The sequence below is a fragment of the Phocoena sinus genome, chromosome 4 (genome assembly GCF_008692025.1).
Source record: "Phocoena sinus isolate mPhoSin1 chromosome 4, mPhoSin1.pri, whole genome shotgun sequence".
In the NCBI taxonomy this organism is placed as follows: domain Eukaryota; kingdom Metazoa; phylum Chordata; class Mammalia; order Artiodactyla; family Phocoenidae; genus Phocoena; species Phocoena sinus.
The window spans coordinates 127,874,321-127,902,062 of record NC_045766.1 but is presented as its reverse complement, the minus strand read 5'-3'; the positions used below and the strand labels follow the sequence as shown (position 1 = coordinate 127,902,062).

Sequence of the window (27,742 nt, the reverse complement as noted above, 5' to 3'; positions counted from 1 at the left end):
ATTCTTCTGTGAGTGCGGTGAAAAACTCAACATACCACCCCAAAATTGGACAAGCTGCTGCCAGTCTTCTTTTGCATGTTACTTGGAAGATATTTTACATACTATGATGCGCATTTATGCTCCTGACCAAATAGAAAGTGAGTGGTGGTGAGAGGGTTTCCCACAGAGAACTGACTAGCCTAGTAAATGCTGCTGAAGTACATAACTGCATAAATAGCATCAAAATGTGGAGCCCTAGAAGGTCACCGAGCCCTGGCCACTTAACTTCAACCACAACATCAACCAGCTGCTCAGTGGACAATTTTGTTATGAGGTGTTAGTGATTTAACAAGTTGGCCAACAGTAGTTTGGCATAAAAAATTTCATCTCTGTTGGATTTTACTGTTGCTCACTGGACTTTTTCTTGGCAGAATGGACAAAGTTCCTGCCATTGGCATTCAGGAACCCAAGGAGAATGCAGTAATCACTTTTCTGTGGTATTTTCCACATTCTTTTTTGGTGGTTTGTGTATGATTCTATAAAGCTTTGCAGAAAACACTACTAGGATGACTTGTCTACCTTTTTAGAGTCTCTCCAAACTGTTGTCCTGGATTTTTTTCAACAATATTTTAAATTTATTGGAGAATGCATTATACCTTTAGACTATGTGAAAATTAATCTTATGTAATCAAAAAAATTTAGTCAGATTATAAGAATGGGGTATGTACTCTGTGAAATAATACCTAGCTTGATAGAATGGGAACGGCAGTGTGGGATTGCACAGAGCGTGTTTGGTAGACTTAAGCACAAGCACCACCTGAGTAGTTGTGGACAATCACTTACCTTCTCAGTATTTTCTTTCTCTCCAAGCGCTAACACTCTGTAATGGGCATCTTGGTGCTTTAGACATCTCTTAAGTGTAAGTGAGTATATCTTCAAAATATACCATTTACTTGTGGGACTAGTATACCTTCACAACTCACTAAATAACTAAAAGAAACGGGAGTGAAGCAAGCTTACATATGCATGGAAACAGAAATTTACTTGAAATCTTTTTTTTTCTCCTCTAGTCATCTCTTTTATGGCTACCTATCTACTTGGCCAAGAAAATAGAAGTCACTGACATTCAAATACCATCTATTAAGTGTTTGTAACTTGCAGAACATTGAGTTAAATACAGATTTTTTTCAACAGTGGATGACGGGGGTAGGCTGGGGGATGCTCTCTGATCTCCTGCGGCTTATAGTTCGTCAGAGAAGATAGAAAATTAGACAAGCATTCAAAATAATATGTAGTGAGGGCTATGACATAATCCCACAGTTGCCTTGCAAATTCTAGATTCTAAATAAGGCCTGTTTCTACATATCCTTGAGCATGTGTGATCCAGATGGATTATAGGAACATCTACTCTAGTGTTTTTCAGTTTTCCTCTAAATATTCACCAGAGTGACCACTCTGACTACATGCAGCTTTAATTTACCTGGGGGTCCAGTCTCTATGTGAAAAGGCAGTTAAAATAAACTCATATACAATTGGGAGGAAAAAAGTCAAGTGCTAGTATAATTTCCACAGAAAAGTAGAAATACAAATATCACTCATTATTTGCACTTCATTTGTTCTGTCCCTTAGGACATCTACTTGGCCTCTCCCATGACGATTCCAAATTCTGTGAAGAAAATTTCGGTTCCACAGAAGATAAGCGCTTAATGTCTTCCATCCTAACCAGCATTGATGCATCCAAGCCCTGGTCCAAATGCACCTCAGCCACCATCACTGAATTCCTGGATGATGGCCATGGTATGTATAGTTCCATAGGCTCAGAAACAAAACTTGGAATTATTGCAAGTTGTGCTTCATTATGTCCTCGTGATGTTCACCTTACCCTCTAAGACAGTGGTTGCTTAGAAAGTGTCAGAAAAAGGAACAAGGGGACTGTCTGTTGGTGTGTAATGCCAACGTCCTCGGTGGCATTATAGCAATGGTATTTTTGCTTTTGAATTACAAAGTTCAAAGAGAAGCAATGTGGGAGGCCACACAAAATGCCTAGCCAGTGCCCAGAAAGCCTGGCTTTTATTCCCTCTTTCACCACTAGCTTACTGTGAGAACACTGGCAGATAATCTTGCTTCCCTGCTATTAATATGACTCTCAGAATTATTTGTTACATCCTTATTATAGGGGTGTGGTTAAAACGTAGGTGACAGTTCTGTCAGATTCTCTTTATGGCGACATAAAACCAAGAATGGAAGCTCTTTAGATTTGCATTCACTAAAAAGTTTGGTTTCATCCTGACAGCCTGTTTTCCTGAAAGTGGAGTGAAAACTGCAGAACAGGAATAGAAAAATCAATCTGAATGGTGAGAAAACAGTTTAAGAATTTCAAAAGAAAATCCTTGGCTTTATCCCCTAAGTACAGTTCAAGAGCACAGCGCATTTTATTAAGTTCTGCAAATCTAGGATTAGTGCTGTAAATTATATAAAAATACTAAGGAAGTCACAGTTTTAGAAATAATAAATTCTGACCCTTAAGTAATCTTTGAAACAAGCTGTTGCTAATTTCCTAGCATTCCTTGTTACCTTAAAATATTAGAAACACAGGAGAAGAGATGAGGTAGAGTTGGAAGAGATCTTCAGAGACCACAGAGTTCAAGTTTCTCATATTACAGAAATGGACATCTTCTCATTCCTTTTTTTTTTTTTTCTCTTAAAACATGTCTCTTTCTAAAACTGGTGGTTGAAGTGAATGTGACAGAAATTCTTGATCACGATAATTGTTCACAAATTTATCTCATGATGTATGGTTCAAAGTTAGATAAACAGAATCTGCAATAGCTGTTTTTCCTTGTTCCACAAAGTTTATGGCTTGAAATTTTTGTAACTTCATAGTGAGTTGGTCATCTTGAGCTTTGGCTACATAATTACACAACAATTAATAAATTCAGTTCTTTTCAGACAGAAAGAAATTCCACTACACAGTTCTTTGCTATCTTGTAGCCAAAATGTTCATAAACTCATTTTTGCTATGTTAATGGTGAACTGGTAATGCTTTAGTTACTTTCATCTACTTACATTGACTATTCCTGAAAACAATCCACACACATCTTGCTTTAAAATTTCCCTTAATACAAAATAAATATTCTTTGTTAGTTGAAATGATGGCCTAATATCTTGATGATTCAGAAACAATATCAAGAATCAATGTATTAGGTTTTTCCTAGACTAATATAAAGTGGTAATGTTCTGTTTAGTTAGCCCAGTTTAAAATGCTGATTAAATGCTGATAGAGTCCTGGAGTGAATGCTTACCTAATTACCGGCCTACCTACATTGATCAAGTCCATATCTAATAACGTGCTTCTTGGGAGGAATCTTAGTTTCCACTCTTAATATTACTTTTACTGTTTTTCTTCAAGTTTCCTAAAAATGGAATAACATTAATATTTCATTTCAAAATCACACATTACTCATTCCAAAAGGTTGAGCTAAACTTTGAATCACTAAATGAACAGATTTAGTTGCTAAGGCAGCAAATACTTATGGCTAAAATTGAACCAACTTTTTTTTCCCTGTGTAAGTATTAGGTCAGCTAATTACAATGCTGTGCAGAATTTTGTTCCTATTGCCATATTTCTGGAATGATTCATTTATTTCATGTTTGTGGAATTCATGATTTTACTTTCCATGCAGTAAAGATGCTCCCAGTATTGTTTTCATTTTTTAAACATTATTTCTGTATTTAAAAGAATCTACACTCAGATTTTTTAAAATTTTACAACAAATTTTATACATCTTTCTGTGTCTACTCCAAAGGGTCTCATGGTAGATAACAGCCAAAACCATACTTTTGCTAGAAATAGGTCTTATTCATTTGCACTGAGGAAATCACATCTGAATTCCCCATTTATATGTTAAATAAATAAATAAATTCAGTTACCAACATTTGTCGGACAGGAAATTCTCATAATATATTCATTCATTCATTCCTTTCATTATGCCTAGGCTCTCTCACTTTTGAATGTGTTGGTTAGGCAGTCTTGTGTTTTAACTGCCCCATCCCACCAAAAACTTCAATTTTATCAGTAGCCTATAGTGAGTAAAGAAATTTCAGAATGATGAGGATCTAAGAAAGGCACTGTAGCTGTGACACAGTGGCAAAGTTCAATTACATTCATTTCAAAACAGACGCAGAACTGAAGCTACAATACTCTCTGTAGCACTGTCATTTACACTTGAATTTAAATAATTTAATAACGTTTAGATTGCAACCAAAAGCTGACTTAAGTCAGTTAAAGCCAAAGTATGACAATAGGAACTAATCAACAGGATTTTCAGATGGTGGCAGTTCTGACATTTCAACTCCAGATCTTAGGAGAGAACCAAGGGGACAGTCAAAGCCCAAGATGATGGAAAAACAAACAAAAAAGCAAACAGAATACATCTTTGTTCGAAGACTAAGCTGATATCATATCATCAAACCTTTTCAATTTACTCGTAGGGAGCTACACACATTTGCAAGCAGAGCCCATTCATTCATATGTAGTAGAAACAGTTCTACTATTTTTCTGTTCTAATTTTCTAGGCCACTATTTAGAGCAAAAAAAAAAAAAAAAATAGTCATTTGGGTGCATAGGGGATGCCAGACAGGTAAGCTGAGAGAAAGAAGTAAAATCATTTGACAATAAGAGAGAAACCAGAAGAGCTGTAAAAAGTAGCCCTGAAACAGTAAAAGCACAGTGGTCTGGCACCATCTTCCAGAAGGTCAGAAACCCTCTTACCCCATTATTGTATCCTGCTGAAATCCCTCAAGATTTCAGCAGGATACAATAATTGATACTCAGAAAAGAAGTGATTTTCTGTTATTTAGGAAGGTTAAATTAGGACACTCATATAAAAGGCAGCAAAGCTATTGATGTTTTTAGGTAGATAGTCTCACAAAATTGATACAATTTTTAGGTGGTGCCTAAAGACTACATTACCTAGAGAATCCATTTATGTAATAGCTTATCTGTCTTGTTCCCACCTCCAGCAATGCCGGAGAAATGATGTCTTAGAGTACAATTAAATTTGAATCATTTCATTTGTTTTTAAAATTATTAGCCATAAGTAGCCAGACATGTGTAGCACTCTACCACTGCCAAATTTAAATTTCCTAATATTGAGTGTTTCCCGATTTAGTTCCAACAAGAAATATGCAGCAATTAGGTTATGGTTGAAAAGTCAGTGTGCACATTCTAAAATAACTGGGCCTGCAGATTTGATTCAGAAAGGAAGAAGCCATGTCTTATGGAGACTACCTCCTCCAACTCAGCCTGGCCAAGATACTTGCAGACTTCCTGCAGTGTTTATACAAGTTAGCTCTAGGCAAGCTAGCTAGGAGTATGATCCTCAAAAATAAAGGTAAGCACTGGCAGAGAAACTGTTCAGCAAAAACAGGTTATTCAATTTCTTTTCTCAAATGTTTAATAACCATGAAGCCAAAAACAATAGCCCTGTCTGCTGGATCCCTCAGTTCACAGTGCCAGGTGATAAGAAGGACCACTGCCTGAGCAGACACAGCTCAAGAACACCCAAGACACAGGCTGCTAAGGAAAATCTAAAGACAGCTTTGAAAAATTCATATTTAAAGAGCTAAGTTTACAGCCACTTACTGAACACAGAACTTTGGAGAGAAAGTGGTATTAGAAAACCAATTCTCTGAATCCTTTGTTAAGTGTAGACAGTGAAGCTAGTAATAAGATCTTAACATTCAGTTTTTAAGGCCCTACTCATAAAATTCAAGGCCCATGATGGTATTCTCTTTATTTTCACAATAAATATGTTCTTTAACATGGTCTGTGAGTAAAACATGTTCTTTAAGTCCACAGTGACCCATATGTTTAAAAAGCTATGCTTCATCCTTTAACACAGAGAATTTTTAATCGAATTTCCTTGGCATCACATCTGCTAAACAGTGTACCACAAACAGATCCCTTGAATTACTTTGGTCAGCAACCACTGTCTGTGCCTTTGTCATTGCCCAAGTTAGTTTATTCGTCACTGAACCCATAATGCATCAGTGACTCTTTTAAACATGCAAATAAAGACCTTAGAAAAGAGTTGCAAGACCAGGGAGATGATGATAAAAGAAGAAACTTTGCAATGTTGTGAGCCTTCTTTGAATGAGTTTCATTAGGTATATTCATTGATTTTTCCTAAGCCAAGGATATTTGGACCAATTCGTTTTCTGTTTTTTTTGCCACACCATGCAGCTTGCGGGATCTTAGTTCCCTGACCAGGGATCGAACCCGGCCCCCGGCAGTGGAATCGCAGAATCCTAACAACTGGACCACCAGGGGATTCCCTGTTTGGGCCAATTCTTATTTTCAGTGTGTGTGTGTTAAAAAGGAAGAGAAGACAGAAATAACTACAGTGCTAGAAACGGGGCGGGGCGGGGGAATGAGAAGAATAAAGAACAACCAACCTTCATCTGATGTTTCATTTATCATTAATATGAAAGACAAACAGTGCCAGAAGTCAGATACAAAAAAACAAAGATTTTTCTGCTCCATTTCCTGGAGGCATGGCATACCTTCCACCACCCCAAGTGTACTTTGTGGCCATGGAGAGACCACCACTTTCTTTCCTTTGTTTATCCATCTCAGATCACTGGCTCTTACTTTTTAAAGTTTCTACTTTACTTATACCCTAACAGTTAACTTAGCATTTAACTTAACATGGATGGTGAAACCAAATATGTGATGTGCACACCTTTTCATTGTCTTTCTTTTAGAAACAATCCATCTATATACGCAGAATGTTAAAACAAAAGGAAGGAAGGAAGGAAAGGAGGAAGGAAGAGAAAAAGGAGGAGAGAAAAGGAAAAAGAACTTGGCAATTTTGTGGAACAGAATAAACAGACAAAATGTCAGCAGCAAAGCCCAGACAGGATTTCAGGCTAAGATAAATTTTAAAATATGTGAAGATATGGTTGAGAATAAAAGTAAAACAGATTAAGAAAAGTCAACAATAGATTGGACACTTTTAGAGGTCAATATAAAAGATTCTAAAAGACTGATCAATTTCCTCTCTCAGCCCTCCCCCAAATTGAACATATTTTTTTGATGAAAAGTGTATATCCGACCCACTATTACTTAAATCTTAAATATTTCATATCGTGAGATTCGAAATCAGGCTTTATATTGATTTTTTTATGGTTGTCCCTTGGCCCAAGTTTTCCCTTTGGTAGCACTGTCTGTACCTATTTTATTGCCAAAGGACATAATTCAACATATAGATGGAATGGATAGACTGTAGATTTCACTGTTAACAGAAACTAATGCAGCAACAAATCTTAATGTTGAGAGCATTAAAGTAATAAATGAATAGCAAATCTGAATAAATCATTTTATTTTAAGCAAGAAAAGTTCATCTCCAAATGACCTCTAAGGGAAAATCATAGAGCTAAGATATCTCTTTTTTAATAGCCAAGTAAATATGTTATACATTTTTAAAACTTATACTTTGGTATTGAGCTTCATAAAGAGAGGCCACATCTTGGAGCCTCCTTTGTCATAAGCCGATTCCAAATTGCATTGTACGTTTCTTTTCACACATCATACATCATCAGGGAGGTAGAGGAGGTATCAGTGACCGCATATCCATGGAGATGTGCTGAGTTATTTCAGCTTGCGAGAAACGAGGTCGACCCATGCCACATGCACCCACACATGTTAAAGACTTCCCAGCTAATATTTAGTTACCCAGTCTTACAGTCTGTGCTTTTCAGTAAAATTTAAAAAAAAAGAAAAGTTTCTTCAAACAGCACTTTTGGAGAACTGGAAAGCATTCTTGCTGCCTCAGAGATCTGTTGACAGTCTTCTACCATCAGCAATCCGCTATGCATTCCCTGGTTTACACAGGCTCTTTTTTATGTAGCAAGGAAGATAATGCTTTTCCCGAGTTCCAAAGGGCCTCATCTCACTTTATCTTCTAAACAAAGCTTAGTGAGGTTTTACTATCATTCCTTCCTATTGACTTGCTGTTGATGTTTTTCTTTTAACTTAATGTTTTTCTCCCCAAGTTCTCTTTGGCTGGATACTGATTTTTAATGCTTTTTCTGGCTTGCCTTAAGAAGCTTTACCTCTTCAAACATTCTGGCTCAGAAGTTAAGTAGGAACTTTGCTCTTTATTCATTTTCATATAATGCCTCCAACACAGATTGACAAATTTCAAGGTATTCGCTTTGAAGAAACTTGAGTGTAGTTGTAAAAACATTTGCAGTATACTTAAAATGTGCTGAATATTCCATTTCTCAGTGGAAAGTAGGATTTAAACATGGTTTTCTTTTGTTGAATAAAAAGAATGACTTGAATACATCTGAAATGTTGTTAAATATGTTGGGCATAGTACCAATATGATTGTTTTCTATTTTTCTGGTCCCCCCTTATAGCTCTGTGAGCTAATTTTACCCTTCCAGTGTCACAGTGAGGAGAGAAACATTCCACAGATCTTAAGAATAAATTAGGGAGCAGTTAACTAATATGGCCAAGAACACTCAGCCATTTAGTGTTTTGCCAGAATTAAACTTTAGATCAACTGTTTCTTCCATTAGCTACCATTTAAAGGATCCCTACACATGCCTGCCCTTTAGCAATAAAATAAGCAATCTATCCATGTGCTCAGCAGAGGCAGGATGGGCCTCTGAGCATAAAACCCTAACAGCTATGGGACCTTGGGTAACTGATCCATCTTTATATTCCTCAGTTTCCTTATCTGCAAAATAAAACAATGAAAGAATCTGCTTCATAGTGTTCTCGTAAAGATTGAATAAGCTAATACATTTAAAGAACCCGTGTCCCCTGCATCGGCAGGCAGACTCTAAACCACTGCGCCACCAGGGAAGCCCCAATTATTTTTAGTATTGTTAATAATCAGTGTGTAAATCTTAAAATCAAGTAGACAGAAAAACACCAGAACTGATGGGCAATATGTAAGCTCCTGTATGAAGAGGAGAAGTTGAAGGTGTTAACTCACTGGGAAGGGATTTCTTAGGGAAGCTTTTTGGGGAAGGTGAGGCACATTTCAGCTTCTGAATTGGCACCGTCTATGTCAGCTTCTACTGACCTCCCCCCGCATCCCTTTATAATCCCCACATCACTACGTACTGAGAGCACCAACTTGTTTGTGACAGACACACTCCAAAGACCCAACAAATACCAACTGCATTCAATAACTGATACAAAGGGGAGAAAAAGGATGCAAAGAGTAAAAAAATGGGCCTACTCCCAAGTTATCAAAGATGTTTTCTTTTCTCCTCCCACTGCTCCTGATATATGATGCTTGAAACCTCTTTATTAAAATTCTTTCAGTCTAAGAGAAAGACTTTATTTCCTTCATTTTATTGGGAGACCTTTAGGGGCAGATCTGGGTCATTTTTCTGTATCTCTAATATCTAGTATGTTTGCTAGAACATTGTAGGTGCTAAGCAGATGCTGGTTGAGTGCAGGAATGAATGAGGCATCCACTTGTTTATTACTTATGGAATTAATGGAAAGGTGACATGGATGGGGGATGGGTCCCCCCGATGCAGGGGACACGGGTTCGTGCCCCAGTCCGGGAGGATCCCACATGCTGCGGAGTGGCTGGGCCCGTGAGCCATGGCCGCTACGCCTGCGCGTCCGGAGCCTGTGCTCCACAGCAGGAGAGGCCACAACAGTGAGAGGCCCATGTACCGCAAAAAAAAAAAAAAAAAAAAAAAAGAATGGGGTAGTTGGAAGTGGAGAAAGGGATATAGGAAGGGTGCAAGGACAAACTCTGTTTCTCAAAGTTGTAAACACCTATTTATTATTATTGTTATTGTTATTATACCCACTATCTTATTTCCTCTAGGTCCAACCCAGTTTCTGTTAGTCCCTCAGCACAATGACTATTTTCACAGCTAATTATTATGAAATAATTTTATTTAATCAAACCACTGCACATCATTATGTATACCCCAGAACACATCATCCATGGGAAATCCTAGTGGGTGCTGGTGAGCTCACAGAGGCACTCAGCCTCGTCCACAGGGAGTCCCCTCCCCCGGGCATCACACTGCAGATCTGTAGATGCATCGTGTTTCAGCACCAGCTGGAGTCTTGCATTTTCAGATCCATAATTTTCAAGGTTTGAAACAGAAACACAGAACAGTGGTCAATCTTGGTTATTCTTTTAGGTAACTGTTTGCTAGACCTGCCACGCAAGCAGATCCTGGGCCCCGAGGAACTCCCGGGACAGACCTACGATGCCAGCCAGCAGTGCAACCTGACCTTCGGGCCCGAGTACTCGGTGTGTCCCGGGATGGACGTGTGCGCCCGCCTCTGGTGCGCCGTGGTGCGCCAGGGCCAGATGGTGTGTCTGACCAAGAAGCTGCCAGCCGTGGAAGGGACACCATGTGGAAAAGGGAGGATCTGCCTGCAGGGCAAGTGTGTGGACAAGACCAAGAAAAAATATTATTCAGTAAGTGATTTTCTTGTCACGCAGGGCCTGGAGACCTAAGGTCTGATGTACCTTCCTGTGACACCTGTGGGGACTGGCCACAGAAGGCTCTATTTCCTAGTTAAAATATTTTTCCTTGAGGGATCTATTTACAGCTCCCTCCTTTACCTGCAAGAGCCATCCCCAGCTGTCAATTACTGGAGAAAATGCAGATCTCAGGTTATATCCTGTAGCAAATAAGGAGACAGCCCAGATTCTGTCTAACTGAGACCCCACGTAGGGCCCCAAATTACTGCTTGGGAGTTTACTTTCAAACTGCTCGTAAAGTTATTGGAATACATTTATTTAAATTCGGTAAGGAAATAACAGCAAAGCTGACACATGGTCCTCATGCATACTTGGTGAACTCCAAAATGGTCACGCTTTCCCCCTCATGGCAAGTTAATCTAACTTCAGGAACTATAATAGCCACACCTGCTCCAGGGAGACACCTCCTCCCTCCCTATGCACCCGGTCCAGCTTCATGTCAGCAACTGACACCTTCACTGTCAAGGTCCAAGCAAAGCATTTGTTCCCTCTCACTCATAACATTTTCAAAGTCCCTAGAAGAGTGTTGCCATAGGCGTGTTGCCTGTGCCTTTCAAGACTAACACACAAGCAAGCATCCTCAGATACCCTGACACAGATACCCTGACACATACAACCAGAGGAAGTTCTTCAGGAATTCCCTCGGCAAAGGCGTTTCTAGTATCTTCCTTTTGGAGTCTCTCAGCTTCCTGCTGCCTGCCGTGTTTCTATAGCAATAAACCTGGGATGTCATAACAGGACTCTTCATTCCCTGTGATGTGGGTGCATGTGATTGGGTGCTCTTCAGTATCTGTCCCATTTCCTTTTTACAGGGTGTAATGAAGCCAAGCCCAGGTCAGATACATTTATGCATGTGGCAGAGGGTCTGTCACAGGTGGGACGTGTGATGTCAACAAAGGGACTGCAGAACTTCAGTGCTAAAGAGGGAGAAAAGATGGAAGCATAATCAACCTGGAATCATACAGAATCTTTAGCATCACACAGTTCTTTAAAGATGCAAGATCAGGGTGGACACAAAGTAAACCGTGGTTCGGTGGTTATTAACAGAAATGTGCAGTATCAGAAGATCCAAAGAAGCCACGAGCAACCCTTGCAGTGTGCTCAGTACTTAGGGTGAAGTGTTCAGACCCTCTAGTGCTGGGGGGTGGGGGACAGAAAAGGTGGATTGCCAAGATTTGGAATCACATTGTAATTCCAGAGTGTTCAATACCTGTGACCATGTTAAATTCAGTGAAAATTTAACTGTGATGAAGTGTCCACCGAGCGACTGAATTCAAGTGATTTCCAAATGTACATTCCACTGAGTCATTGAATGCATGTGATTTCCAAATGTACATTTTGAATGTTTTCCTCGCTTCTCAGTTAAAATATCTTCTATTTTCTGTTTTAGACATCGAGCCATGGCAGCTGGGGATCCTGGGGTTCCTGGGGCCAGTGTTCTCGCTCATGTGGGGGAGGAGTACAGTTTGCCTATCGCCACTGCAATAACCCTGCGCCCAGAAACAATGGCCGTTACTGCACAGGGAAGAGGGCCATCTACCGCTCCTGCAGTGTCTTACCCTGCCCAGCCAATGGTACGCTGCTCCCAAGTGTCAGCAACCATCATGTGTCGGGTGTAATTTGTACTCTAGCAGTAATAAATAGAGGAGGCTGGAGAAATAGCCTATTAATCTTGTACTGCACAGTTCCACCAGTATGCAAATCAATAACAAATACATGAGTGATTTTTAAATTATTATTATAAACAACTGAGTGTTCAGGGAGTAGGAAGAAAATAATTGCTGTTTTCAACTCTGTGTTGAAGATAAAAATCCTTCAACACTGGTGTAGAGAGACTCTGGAAAAAAAATATATCATCTATCATCTCCTTAAATGGATTTAAATGAGCAAGAATATATCTAAGTTTCAGAACAGAGAGAGTAATAATGTGACATGTTTGATTTTTAGGTAAATCTTTTCGTCATGAGCAGTGTGAGGCCAAAAATGGATATCAGTCTGATGCAAAAGGAGTCAAAACATTTGTGGAATGGGTTCCCAAATATGCAGGCATCCTGCCAGGAGATGTGTGCAAACTGACCTGCAGAGCTAAGGGCACTGGCTACTACGTAGTGTTTTCTCCAAAGGTAACTGCATGCAGACGGTCCAGAAACAGTAGGCGTCCATGGTGGAAATTATTTGGTAGAATGGAGCCTGCACATACCAAATGTAAACAGTCATTATTTGGGGGGTGGCTAGGTTTTGGAAGGTTTCATTTTCACCTCTGTAATTTCTATATTTTCAAACTTGCTACAATGAATCAAAAGGATTTTGTAAACAGAACAAGTAAATGTTTTAAAAGCTATTTTTGAAAAAGTGTAACTCTCTGTCAAGAAGGTGAATTGCAAACTTAACTTCAAAATAGTATTCCCTAGGTACATTTGTAAAGGGGACTATAAAACAAGAAAGTTTTCTATTTTTCTGTCATCTTTTACTGAAGAATTTCTTTGGTGATTCATGAAGATAGATTCAAGATCATCATCCCTGACCTAGACTTTAAAATGTCTTGCACCTTTAAAATGAATCAATGTCCTTTTAGTTATACACATTTATAATATATGCATGTGAAATTATCCCTTGTTTTTCACAGAAGAGCATTTTCTAACTTATTGAAGTTTCATTTCTCACAAGCAACATTATGCAGCAGTTTAAAACAGTTTATCTAATTTGCAAATATGTACTATATTTAAAACCATCTCTGTAACTGGTCTTCAGATATTTATGACATATTATTGAAAAATAAGTTAATGTCCAAGTTATGTAACATTTAAAATGTTTTATCTTTTTATTGAAAAATAATATATTTTCATTTAAAAGTATTATAGAGAGATAAAAGCAAAAATATTACCTGGAAATATAATCATTTAGAGAGCTGTTAACCTGTTGAAGAATACCCTACCTCACTTTATACACATATACACCCTCATATACACACACTTATATGAAAGAGTTTTGTATATGCACAAATACAAAATATGTATGTTTACACATATGACTATATATGTTACTTATACATACTTATATGCACAAACCACTGAGTCCATATACATAGTATTTTGTAACTAGCTTATTAAATATATGCTAATTCTTTTTTTTCAAATATATTCAGTCTCTTCCAGTAAGTACTTTTCTCTGACCTTCCCAGACTTATTTTTTACACAAAATTGTCTCTACTTCAGTGTCTCACAATTCAACACAATAGGGAATGCTTTCCAACCGTTACAAGGTTGTGACTGTCCAGTGAAGATTTTCAATTTTGTTACAGTAATAACAATTACGCACAAGACAGAAAAAGAGTCACAGATATAGAAAACAAACTACCAAGAGGGGAGGGAGGAAGGGATAAATTGGGATTGGGATTGACACATACACACTACTATACATAAAACAGATAACTAACAAGAATTTACAGTATAGCACAGGGAACTATACTCAATATTCTGTAATGACCTATATAGGAAAAGAATCTAAAAAAGAGTAGATATAATGCATATGTATAACTGATTCACTTAACTGCACAGCAGAAACTAGCACAACATTGTAAATCAACTATAAAATTAATTAACAAAAAACAATTGTGTAAACAAAAAGGATGTCTGCATTCGTGAGCCTGCTCATATCTCTGCTCTCCACACAAGTGACAGACAGTCCCACACTAAGTGAAAGATTGTTTCTAGCAATAAAAAGGCAAGACTATACCATGGGAACGTGTTACCCACACAGAAACGGAGACTAGGACCTCGGGTCTCCTAACACGTTCGGAATTAAGCTCAAGAGATAAAGAAGAGAGAAAGGGCATAACCCCAATTTATCCCAGTTCTTCTTTCTGCCAATATGTCAAGAATTTTTCAGTTGGATACTCCTGGAAACCATGTTTTTTTTTTTTTTTTTTTGATTCGTTGTTTAGTTTCCAAAGTACTAGCCATTCCAATCAAACTTAAAACTCCCAAATTAGAACTTGCAATTTTATCAAAGAACCCACCTACGCAGGCCCAAGTATTTCCCACTGCTAACGTGTTTCTCATTATTCAGGTGACCGATGGAACGGAATGCAGGCCATACAGCAATTCCGTCTGCGTCCGGGGAAAGTGCGTGAGGACAGGCTGTGATGGCATCATTGGCTCGAAGCTGCAGTATGACAAGTGCGGAGTGTGTGGAGGAGACAACTCCAGCTGCACAAAGGTGATTGGAACCTTCAATAAAAAAAGGTAACGTGAGAGAACGATTGCCCTTATCTGATCTGAATGAAGCTTTAGACTCTTGCAAAATTGATAAAGGAGAACTCGTGTTACATCATAAGCTATCTGTGGGAGGACATCTAGCCAGGACCTAGTTACACATGATGAATATGAGAAGTGAAGGGAAGGAGAGGACATGAAATGAGCTCTGCATGCCGACTGGAAACCCATGGCACCTCTGCGAGCAGATTAACTGCAGTAGCCATGGGTCCAGGTTTTACAGAGTGTGAAAAAGGCAAAGAAAAAGTCTGTGACATTCCACTTTAGCCATATCTTGCAGATCTGTTATTTCTGAAACACCATTTAGGAAGAGATGGCTGGTTTCCAACGTAACTACTGTTTTGTTTTGTTTTTTTACAAATATATTCTCATTAGGCTGTAGTTTTATTGAGAAAACATTTCTCAGTGCAAAATGTAAGTTATCTGCAGTAGTGTAGATGGCAAGCCTGTTTTTGAGACAGCTATCCTCGTTTATATCTACTCTGTAAAGAATAATGTCAGTTTTCTACTTCCTCTTATGGTCCTGATTACACTCTTGCTTTACCACTTTCTGGCGTGAAATATTATACTATCAGCTAGGATGGCTGAGTCAACTAAAGAGTCTGCTGGAATGCAGGATTGTTTTTCCTCTTCACCAGACCACTCTTATGCTGAGTGGTCTTGGTCAGGTTCACCTGTGTTCCTGATATATGTGCTGTGTTGTCTTTAACTGGAGAGGAATATACAAACCAAGTCAACAATAAGAATTCCTTAAAACAATCACATGCCATGGTAATGTAAAAAACTAGAAATGACCTTTGATATGATAAAAAAAAAGTATGGCTGGAGAATTTATTCTGTATTAAAATATGCATTACTAATCCTATTTGCTAGTGATATAATAATTATTCATCGAATTGTGTTGGGCCATCTAGGTCAAAACCCCTGCAAGTCCAATTATATCCTGCGTTTTAATATATTTCAAAGGTTCAAGGCTCCTTAGAAATGATCCAGTCTAACGTTTTGCTTTACAAATGAGGGAATTGGGGCTCTGAAAGTTTAAGACTTACCCAGTTTTACTTGGCTGATAAATGCCAAAGTAGAGGCTATAGCTTAGGTCATAAAAATAGGATGCACAGGCCATTTGTAAAAAAGAAACCAAAAAAGAAAGGGTAAAAATTCAGGAACCAAATGAGAAATAAAATTATTTTTTTAAAAGTAATACCTTACCTTATGTACTGTATGCTGTGTATCCTTCCTACATCAACTTATAAACCTCTTTTTATAGTGCTAAATTCAGCATTAAGCTTTTTTATTTACAACAAATATCCGCATATTTGATGTCACCTGAAAAGGGGAAGGAAGACATTCATGATAGCAACAAGCAGGATCCCACATAACTGCTTGCAAATTGATTTGACCAAGATTATAGTATGTGGTACAAATGACCTGTTTGAGTATCCTATATAAATTATCTTGGCCAAGTGTGATCGATAAAAGAGAACATTGATCTTGGAGCTGGAATATTTGCAATCACGCTCTGACTCAGTAATTCACTAGCTATGTGATCTTTGAAGAGTCACTCAACTTCTTTACAATTAGCATCCTTGAGAGTAGAATGGAAATAATAGTAATTATCTTGCAAATGAATGTTGCTGTGAGGACCAAATGAGATAATGCATATTAAACTACCACACTAAGTTCAAACCTCTTCACAAATATGATCCTAATTTTAATTCACTCCTCCCTCAATTTACTTCGTGTCAGTAAAGGGCAACTCAATCCTTCTACTGCCTAGTACCAAAACTTTGGCGTCATCTTTCACACCTCATTTTCTCTCACACCCCACATACATCCATCTGCACATCCTCTCAGTCCTACTTCCAATATGTCCAGAATCTGGTTGCCCCTTACCACACAATCAGAAGCACTGCCATCTGGTAGTCATTGTCTCTTGCCTGGACCAATCCAGCGGTCTTCCCACGGGTCTCCTGGCCCCTGGCCCCTCACAGACTCTTTTTCACAAAGCAGAGAGAGCCATCACTTTATCACCTAAGTCAGATGGTGGCATTCCTGGGCTCAACTCTCCAATGGCTAACTTCTCACTTAGAGTCAGTGTCCAAGATCTCTTCATAACCTGTGAAATGCTAAAACATTTGGTCCCTGCCCTGCTCTGAGTCCCTTCTACACTGGCCACTTCGCTTGCTCTGCGCTAACATACTGGACTTCCCAACACTCCTCAAACACGGCAAGTGGCAGCATGTGCACTATTTCCTCTGCCTGGAACAATTTTTAACACTTAATAAGCAGTGCTTCCTCTAGAATTCCTTTAGATGTCTGTTAAATGTCACCACTACCCACCCCCCAAAAAGGTGGTGGCTTCCATAAGTGAATAGGAGCATCTCTCCCCCATCCTTGTCATTCCTCTATCTTCTTACTCTGTTTCTTCACAGCTCTTAATCAACAGATATTGTCACATATTTTGTTTGGGGGTCTAAGCCCCACCCCACTAGAATGTCCCTTCCATGGCAGCATGCTTAGTATGTAAGAATGCATGTATTCCTTCATGGCAGGTACTGTTCTTGTACTGGGGAGATAGCCCTGAAGAAAAGAAGATTCCCCTGCCTTGCCAGCCACACTTCATACTTCATAGTTATATGAAAACATCTGCATTCATTCATGGTAACCAAGGAAGCTGGTTAATGTCTAAAGTGTAAATGATACCAAGAAGGGTGCAAAGAAAATGAATAAAGAGTACAAAGGGAAACCTATTTTACTAAAACATCAAGAAATCAGAGCATGACTATTTACAATAGCCAGGACATGGAAGCAACCTAAGTGTCCATCAACACATGAATGGATAAAGAAGACGTGACTCGTATGTACAACAGAATATTACTCAGCCATAAAAAGAAACAATAACTTGAGTTATTTGTAGTGAGGTGGATGGACCTAGAATCTGTCATACAGAATGAAGTAAGTCAGAAAGAGAAAAACAAATACCTTATGCTAACACATATATGTGGAATCTAAGAAAAAATAAATGGTTCTGATGAACCTAGGGGCAAAACAGGAATGAAGATGCAGATGCAGACGTAAAGAATGGACTTGAGGACATGGGGAGGGGGAAGGGTAAGCTGGGACGAAGTTTAGAGAGTGGACATATACACACTACCAAATGTAAAATAAATAGCTAGTGGGAAGCAGCCGCATAGCACAGGGAGAGAAGCTCGGTGCTTTGTGACCACCTAGAGGGGTGGGATAGGGAGAGTGGGAGGGAGACACAAGAGGGAGGAGATATGGGGATATATGAATATGTATAGCCTATTCACTTTGTTATACAGCAGAAAATAACAGAACATTATAAAGCAATTTTACTCCAATAAAGATGTTTAAAAAAAAAAGAAAAGAAATCAGGGCATGACTCTTCATACTTCCCAGTGGCTCGGGAAGCTCAGTTTGAGGCCTGCGCGGTGCTGAGAGTTCCCAGCGATTCTCGTGTACATGAGTCAGACTCTAAGAACAGGATTTAAAAAAAGGCTCTCCCGTCTAATTCCCTTACCTTATATTCTTCGCTTTCTTGACACTCTGTTTGGTATCATTTAAACTCTGAACGTCACCAGAACTTATTTTAACTGTTATGACGTACAGTTGTTGGAGGGAAGGGATTCATGCAATGGGGACGTGGTAAAAGGAGCATAAAGTGTGAGTCGAGAGGCCTAGAACTGCCACTCATTAGCTCTGGAGTGAACTTGTGCAAATACTTTAATACATCTCCACATTATAGACTTTTTAGGTAAGATGGAATGTTTTCTCCTGGCTTTGTTTGAAGCCATTGTAGAAACATCTCATCTCTTAATATTAGATACTTCAAAAAAAAAAATCCTGTGACAGAATCTAGTCCAAATGTATTAGAAAAATTAAGATAATGAATCAAATTAGGGAATTCCCTGGCAGTCCAGTGGTTAGGACTCTGGGCTTTCACTGCTGAGGGCCCATGTTCAATCCCTGGTCGGCAAACTAAGATCCTGCAAGCTAAGTGGTGCGAGCAAAAAAAAAAAAAAAAGCTAATGAATCAAATTGAATAGATAAGCAACATCATCAGCATTGCATCTTCTCTCTTCAACACAGTAGGAAGCTCTGACACCTGTCTGGCCATCATGGTAGGTCAGATGCCCAATAGAAAGGGGCCTTCCCTGGGGATAAGCCTCCTCTCCAATTCAGAGGAAATGTTTGAGTGGGTAACACATTTGGATTTTACATATATGAATCCGTTATCCCGTATCCTCCAAACTTTAGTAAGAATTCAGAAGTGAACAATTAAATTTCACACACATCCGTTAAACTGTACAAGTAAAGTATTTGTTTCCATTTAAATAACTAGGAAAGTAAAACATATGAGGACCTTAATGTGAAATTACTTAGGCAAAGATTTGGGCAAAAGATGACTCCTCCCCACTGGTCTAGTCCCTTGGTGCTTAATTAACCTTTCTGTCCTTGCATTTTCTGCAACCTTATGGGTATCAGAGATATTTATGCCTTTGCCCATTTTCCTGAGCAGATGATGGGTTATTAGAGATCTATCTCATATGTCACTCACCATAAAGCATCGCTCAATTGACCGTAACACTTTGCAGACCCTAAGCTTTCAGGGAAATTTGCTAAGGCATTAAGGATTCTTTTGTCCTTTGATGATTCTGGTAAGCTACGGTTACGCAGTTAAAGAATTTTATGTTCTATTTTCTGTCTTGCCCCAGGAAATCCAGAGTTTTAGTAGAAATGGAGTCAGAGCCTCTAACCTGTCTATAGCCCAACAAATAATTAAATCCGTGGTTTCCCAACTAGTCTGCACCTTGGAACAGTGTGGGGAACTCTAAAAGTACTGCTGCCTATGACCCATCCTGAAAGATGGGGATTTAACTGTTCTGGCATCTGGGGATTTAAATTTGTAGGCTTTGGAATTTTTAAAAGATCCTCACATGATCTTAATATGCAAACAAGCTTGAGGAACGTTCATTGAAAGGCTTCTATGAGATTAATTGAGGGTAGATTTTTGCTGGTTTGTGTTTACGGGCATTTTGTGCCAGAAAAAACCTAAAGCAGCTTTGTAAAGATGATAAGATTTGATAATGATGTGTGATTTTTGTGTAAATCTTTAACTAAAGGAAGTATAAATTTTTAAAACCAAGGCAGGTTGCTAACATCATCCTAATTTTGAACATCATAATACAAATGTATACAATATGATAGTCTGACTGCAATTTTATTTTGTTCTAAGAAAATTAATTTTTGAAGGCAATTTAAAATGAAGCTTTTTAATACATTAAAACTTTATATTAAGGTAAGGTGAGACTTTTAGAGAATTTCTATTTGTTTATCCATTTGTTAAGCATTTACTTACTTTTCTTTCCTCTCCTTTCTTATTCTCTCTCTCCCCTGTGGACATTCCTGCTTCCAGCAAGGGTTACACTGATGTTGTGAGGATCCCAGAAGGCGCAACTCACATAAAAGTCCGACAGTTCAAAGCCAAAGACCAGACTAGATTCACTGCCTACTTAGCCCTGAAGAAGAAAAACGGTGAGTACCTTATCAATGGAAAGTACATGATCTCCACTTCGGAAACCATCATTGACATCAATGGAACAGTCATGAACTATAGTGGTTGGAGCCACAGGGATGACTTCTTACATGGGATGGGCTACTCAGCCACAAAGGAAATTCTAATCGTACAGATTCTTGCAACAGACCCAACTAAAGCCTTAGATGTCCGTTACAGCTTTTTTGTTCCCAAGAAGTCCACTCCAAAAGTAAACTCTGTCACTAGCGACAGCAGCAATAAAGTGGGATCGCCTACTCCACAGCTGCAGTGGGTGACAGGCCCGTGGCTCGCCTGTTCTAGAACCTGTGACACGGGCTGGCACACCAGGACGGTGCAGTGCCAGGATGGAAACCGGAAGTTAGCAAAGGGATGTCTTCTCTCTCAGAGGCCTTCTGCATTTAAGCAATGTTTGCTAAAGAAATGTTAGCCTGTGGTTATGATCTTCTGCAGAGACAACTGGATGATTCATCACTGACACAGTTGTGGTGAACACGAGGTCAACCGAAAGCACGGAAAGTCACACTTCAGGGTCATTGTCAACAGGAGTCCGATTATGGGCAGAATCTGCTCTCAGCGACCAAATAAAGATGCGCACTGCTTCATGGGACAGTGGTGACCTTGGAATATAGAAAAACTTGGGAGTTATTGAACATCCCCTGGGCCTACAAGAATACAAAAACACTGATGAATGTAGAATCAGGGGACATTTGAAGATGGCAGAGCAGTCTCCCCCTTGTCACCTACCTCTTACAGAATGTCTACAAAGGCATCGTAATCATTTTCGTGCATATTATTTACACAGTAGCTTATTTTTACTGTTTGTAAATACATTCTTCCTTGGTATGTCACTTTATATCACTTGGTTCTATTAAAATATATATATATATATATATATATATATATATATATATATATATTTCTATAAAAAAGTGTTTGACCAAAGTAGGTCTGCAGCTGTTTCCACTCCTTCCAGTTTCTAGAAAGAGCTGTGGATGTTTTACTGGAAATTAAGAACTTGCTGCTGTTTTAAGAAAGATTTAGTATATGTTCAGACTACAGGAGATAAAGTTTTCGTCAAAAACCATTTTGACAGCAAGAATCTTCTGAGAAATTCTGAAAAGAAAAAAGAAGCTCAATATATCTAGTCATTTAAATACATACAGGGGTCCATTTATTTAAGCCTTTGACTGCCTGTATTTTTTCAGGCAGCCAGCCAAACTAATGCATAATTAGGAGGTAGAAGAAATGTTTGTGTGTGTGTGTATATTATCGAGTCTAAAAATTAGTTTCCTCCTGTTAGAATTTAAAAAGAGAACAAATACATGCTTCACCATATTTTCAAGTTATATTTTCACAACTGCTTTCTCTTTCTATGGTTCCCATCTGATATCTCACAATGTGTAATATACATTCAGAACACACAGCAAAGAGTTTTCTATCACCTTCAACACTGGTATACCTCTTACCAGCGAGCCTTTAAAATGCATTTTGTTTTTGCTTGTTTGTTTTGTTCAAGGGTTCTGTAAGACCTACAATGTTTTGTACTTTTTGTTGACTTGGTAGTTAGCCATATCTAGAAGTGGTTATCATTAATGTGGCTAGTGAAAAAAAATGGTTAATATTAATAATACTGTTTCCACACCATAGGCAATAATTCCTTGCATTGTTTTTTTTCTTAATCCAAGTATACTTATACTGTACTTAAGACTTTTCCCAATTAGAAAGCATTTGGTTGTACCAGTAAGTGTTTGAGTGATGAAATGTGATGGTCTTTGCAAAGTCTGCTCTTATTTCCATAGCCTGTCTAGGTAGGTTGTGAGTTAGAATAGTTAGACATGGAAAACTTTTACAGTCATCTGCATAAAAATCTCATAGACAGTAAACTGCATCCCTCTACCCCATAGCTCAGAAAACCTAAGATATTTCATTTCATTTGGTTTTTCTTTTTCTTTGTGAAATATCACAAAGCTACTTGTTTTTATAAAATTTTATAATAATCATACCAAATGTGCCTATTTTTAAAGATTTGCATATAAGGATATTAGGGAACTATTGCTTGAGTTTCCTTACGCTCATGAGAGTTTATTTTTATTATAAGATATTTTTAATATAAGAGAATTATGTATTTGATCTTGCTATATAGCACATTCATTTCAATAGACCAGGGGAATGGATGTCTCACTGTTTTAAGTATTTTCATAAGAAATCATTAAGAAATCAAAACTGTTAATCATCCTTTGGGTTTTCATAGACTGACTTTGCTTTAGATGTGGTCCTTTTTTCTTAATAAATTACCAGTTAGAAAAAGGAGGCCTATACAAGACTGGTAACCTCCATTTGATAAAGGTACCAGATATCAAGGACAGGGAGCAAAGCTGTTCATATCAGTCAGAAAAAAAAATTAAAAATAAAAATCACACTGACCATTGACTATGCAGAGAGAATTAAGAGAAGGACCAACTTTACTTTTTCCAGTATTCAGAATAACTTGAATCAAGTACTTAAACTATGACAATTTTTTTTTTATCTTTTGTGGTTATATTGACAGCAACATTAAAAAGTAATTGAAGAGCAAACATGATTGTGTCCTACTCTGCTTCTCCATACTGTATTCATAGATTTTTAAATATGATTTACCAATGATTCATTTTTTCCTCAAATATTAAAGTTTTACACTTCTCATGGGAGCAACCCTAGAGAGCTTAGAACAAATAAACCACTATTCCATGCTTTTAAGGAGTTTCCTTTAGGGTTTTTTGTTTGGTTTGGTTTGGTTTGGTATGGGTATCAATAGACTGACTAAGGAATGTATGTCTAAACTCCTGAGAAAATTTATAGACTGGAAACTGAAATTCAGAGAAATAGAGTGTTTGGTAGACATAGAGAATGATGAGCAAAGGGAAAATCCTCTATAATGAAGATAATTCAGTTCAGTTTCACATTGGGTTATGCCTTTTACCTTTCCATAGTTACATCTTGAATAGAGCGTAGGATTCAGGATGCTAGGGGCTACTTCCTAAAAAGAAAAAAAAAAAAAAAAAGAGCTTGTCTAAAAATGCTCAGGTTGGTAAGAATCTAATCTCACTCACAAAACTAAATACTCCAGGTTGTTTCATTAAATACTAAGGGAGCCCAGAAGAAAATAGCATTTATTTCTTCAGGAACAGAAAAAAGTCAAACGAAGCCCTCCCTTATTGTTTAGAGCTTTAAGGACATTGTTTTAATTTATTCAGCAAATTCAACTTCCTCTGCCTTCCTGTGGAAACAGTTTTAGCACATTAAGAATGAAGGGATTAATCACAAACAAAAAAAGTTGCAGCACTGAAAAAAAAAGTAATTTATTGTTTTTGCAACTGGTATGTGAATTTGTGTGATAAAATTATTTATTCTTATTTAACAAAAATATGTGCAAATTCTTCTATATTTAAGATGTTTTGCTGTTGTCCTACTTTTTAATTTATGCTTCATGTTTGTGTATAAAGTACACTTTGTGAGTTTACATAATATACGGCACTGGTTGCTTTTGTATTTTTTTTTTACAGAAAGCTTTCTGTGTGAAACAGGTGTATATGTATATATTCCTCATGTATTCGTATTCTGATACTATCCCTTTTCTTTCTAAGTAAGTTTTAAATTTAACCTTCCATGGCTAGTACTGTTCATCACTTGTAGTTATTTTAATAGGTCTTTTGGATTCCATTTAATACTAATTTTTCCAAGCTTCAGATAAGAAAAGCATTTATTCAAGCAACTAAGGTCTAAGTTTTAAACTAGGATATATAGGTAGCCTGGAAGCTTCCCATAGAAGCTAAGACACAATTCAAACTCAGGTCCATGAGCTTCACTGATGAACTTTGGACAAGGAGTTGTTGATACATCACAGCCTCCAAGTGATATCAATGATAATAAAACCAAATAATGTCTTTTGCTGCTCTAGAAACCCTCCTTAAAATTAGTATCATTCAGTCTCTAGTATCTTTAAGATTCTATAGATGAGAGTAAACAAAGTGGATTTAAATGATTCAAATGTTTGTAGTCATAACTGTTTCACCAAGTTTGGGATCTCCATCGATACAATATGACTTTTTACTACTACAAGTTAATCTCTTGGAGGGATAATAGGACTTGGGACAAGCAGGGACACCTCTGAGCACACCAGCTTGCTCCTGACTATGATTTCACAGTCTGGTCATAGCAATAAGGCAAAGCACCTTTGGATACACAATTGACTAGATCAATCTCTGGTTCTGATGTTTCTCCCCTTTACTCCTTCCTCATTGGACAAGGTCATTGTAATGGTTTAGGTGAGGGCAGCAGCCAGAGTCAAAGAAGTTCAGGACTTGTGCTATAACTTAGAGTTCACTGTTTGTGAAATAAGATCGAATTTAATAATGGTTGGATTTTGCTAATAGTTTATAGCTAAGTATGAAATCTCATTGGTATGATTGGTGACTATTAGTAATCTAATAGTAGTTAAACTTGAAGCCATAAAAACACCTTTTTTTTTTTTAACATTTCAAAGGTACAAAGTAAATGAATGACCTTGAAGACAGAAATGGCCATCCAAAGCTATAATAGAACCAAGTACAGGGTCAAGGTGATCTATCATATAGACACACAGAAAAGGAATTTACATGTTTTCTCTATTATTTTTCTCATTTGTCAACAACATGTAGTTTTAGGTTGTCAAACAGGTAGATCAACTTAACTCAATAGCCCACTGAAAAATACAATCTTTCTAATAGCTCCCTGTTATCATGAACTACAGAAATGACTGCTCAAGTTACAACACATGAAACACATCAGTCTATACCACATAATTTTGTGTTCTATTCAATTAATGTATGAGAACATACTGAAACACCAACCCATGCATTAGTGAGCCAGAAAATGAGAATATATGTAGTGTTTAGATCAGAAAAGCTTTCAACCTGGCAATTATTTTTCCGGTGCCATTATATCATAATTTTAATGCAGATTTTGTAGAAAAGATAAAGGAATCTGTTGTTAGAAAACGCTGGTTTTAAAATGGAGTAGGACTGAAACATACACATTCATTAACCCTGTTAGTTGCACCCTCTTAATATTCTAGCACTAAGAGCAAGTTTGCTGTCTGTGGTCCTTATCTCATAGCTCCACTGGCTGATCCATGTGTACTGCCATAGGTCAAATGAAAAAAAATAAACAATGGCCCATCATCCTATAAGGCACTGCCACATCAGAGTGACCCAAGTCTAACACTGTGAGGAAAACTGTGATTTATAAATAAAACAGGGCATTTTTTCTTTTACTTTTCCTTTGGCACATCCAATGAACAATTGTAATCTTTATCAAGGTGCTAACACTTTCAGTGACCAACTGCCAAATGTGGTATTTCTGAGTTACTATTTTATTCTACATGATTTTTCAATTTGCAAGAAAGAACTCTAAACAGTTTGTCAATCTTGGGCACAACTTGATACTCAAAGTTTGGGAAATTGTATTTAATGGTCATTCAGATTGGCAGTGTTTAGTGACATAAGCTATATGTACATTGAGGATGCTTAATGTGACGTCCAAACTTGAAGAGCATCAGGTTGGTGTAGCCCACTTTTAGATGTCATGTTCCATCACATACTAAGCCATCAGCATTTCTTTCAAAGAAACTTGTCTGTTTCTTATACACAAAGGAACTTCTGTGTATATTTAGCTGGACTTTCACACATACACTTGGCTACTATATCTCCATCTTTTCTGTAACAATTCACAATGTATGAAAAACACTCACCCCATGCTGAGTATATCTAGGATAGAATATAATACTGTGTGTGACTTTGTGAAACTAGACTTTGGATTAAGAAAGTCTCTGGATGGTATTTTTGCATCACACACTCCGGCATGACATAAATGTAGGAGTCAACAAATACTGCCTACATTTTAGTGTGACACATTGATCAGAGCAAATCATGCACTTGCTTTGTAAATAGACTGCAGATAACTAAACAGATTGCGGGAATATGTTCGATTTGATGTAGGCACTGGCACGAATATTTGGTTTCTATATTAGAGTCTGTGAATCAAGTCAGGTAATAAAAATAGGTAGAACTGAGATTCTTAAATCTTGAAAGATGCTTTCAAGGTAGAGTAAAATATTGAAGATTTACATGCTGTATACAAGCAGTAAAATGTAAGCTGCTTTTTACACTCAATTTTCCAGAAGTGTTAGCATTTTTCAGTAAATATAATGCTGTTGGAAAACCAAAAACAATCTTGGAAAACTAAGATGGGTCTTATTTCAAATGTCTCTTCAGCTTTGGCAAATTTCAAATCTGAAACGACTATTGAAAGCATTACTGTGTCTTGTAGCCTGCATTCCACAACAACTCTGTTATTCACGTAAACCACTTGAACTGAGACTTTTGGGACCTATACTGTAATATTTTTCATTAAGGAACAATATCTTATTTTGTAAAGCATTTCCCCTATGTGTGACTTTAAACTGTAAAATTAAACATTGGCTTTGTGGTTTCACTGGGCATAATAAATGTAAATTGTAAACTAGGTTAAAGTATGTACTGCATATAATATGTTTTAGAGGTGGAAACTACTGTCCATTTATTTTTAATTTTCTCATAACAGCAATAGGACCAAGCCAGGTCTTAATGAAGCCCTAGGTTCTCTATAATTTCTCCCATTCCTCATTCACATTGGCACAGACAATTAATACTTTCTCTCTCTTAAAATACAATGAACTATATTGCTTCAAGTTCTTCTTACCAACTACCACCTGCTAAGTCTGTCTAGTGTCAAACTTCTGGTGTTAAATTAGAAGCAGCAAGCAATATAATCTACCTGCTTCATCCTTTCTTTTTTAAAAATGAACATATTCTAGATATAAAACTAAAGAACCAAAATAATAATGCATGCATGGAAATTAAAAAAGAATTGATATCCACTAGCAAAAGCCTATTTATTAATATTTGGTATCAAATTTATAGTATTAGGATTCCAAAGGACATGAATTCCTTCTAAACCTGAAATCATTACTATTAGTGTATATTGCAAACATTGAATTTCTCTCTCTTATCAAATAGTATTTCAGAATTGTACATTAAATTTTATTCTTGGTAGGATGTATACTTTTGAAAGAAATAATTTAAAATGCTTAAACATTTAAAAGCATGGTATATAATAATTAGGTTAAGATTGGTTGAACATCTCTTTGGGTCAGGCCCTGGGTGAACACGTCACAAACTTTCTCCCAGGTGTTTCTCTCCATGACCCCTATGGCATTGGTCTTAAGATCCCAATATTGCAGACGGCTCTCACATCATCGCAACTGTCAATGGTCATCTAGGTGTCACCAAGTGCCAGGCACTGTTATAATCACTTTA

General features: G+C 37.5%; 1 protein-coding gene across 1 annotated transcript in view; it reads left to right on the top strand.

Annotated features, from left to right (window-relative positions):
- ADAMTS5 (ADAM metallopeptidase with thrombospondin type 1 motif 5) overlaps nt 1-26,909 on the top strand; it is a 50,175-nt gene extending 23,266 nt beyond the window's left edge. Inside the window, exons 4-9 of the mRNA XM_032631004.1 lie at nt 1,609-1,776; nt 10,168-10,451; nt 11,908-12,091; nt 12,465-12,640; nt 14,586-14,761; nt 20,229-26,909. Of these exons, the coding sequence (XP_032486895.1) occupies nt 1,609-1,776; nt 10,168-10,451; nt 11,908-12,091; nt 12,465-12,640; nt 14,586-14,761; nt 20,229-20,796 (1,556 nt within the window). The 3' untranslated portion in view covers nt 20,797-26,909. The remainder of the gene's footprint in view (nt 1-1,608; nt 1,777-10,167; nt 10,452-11,907; nt 12,092-12,464; nt 12,641-14,585; nt 14,762-20,228) is intronic.
- Nucleotides 26,910-27,742: the final 833 nt, after the last annotated feature.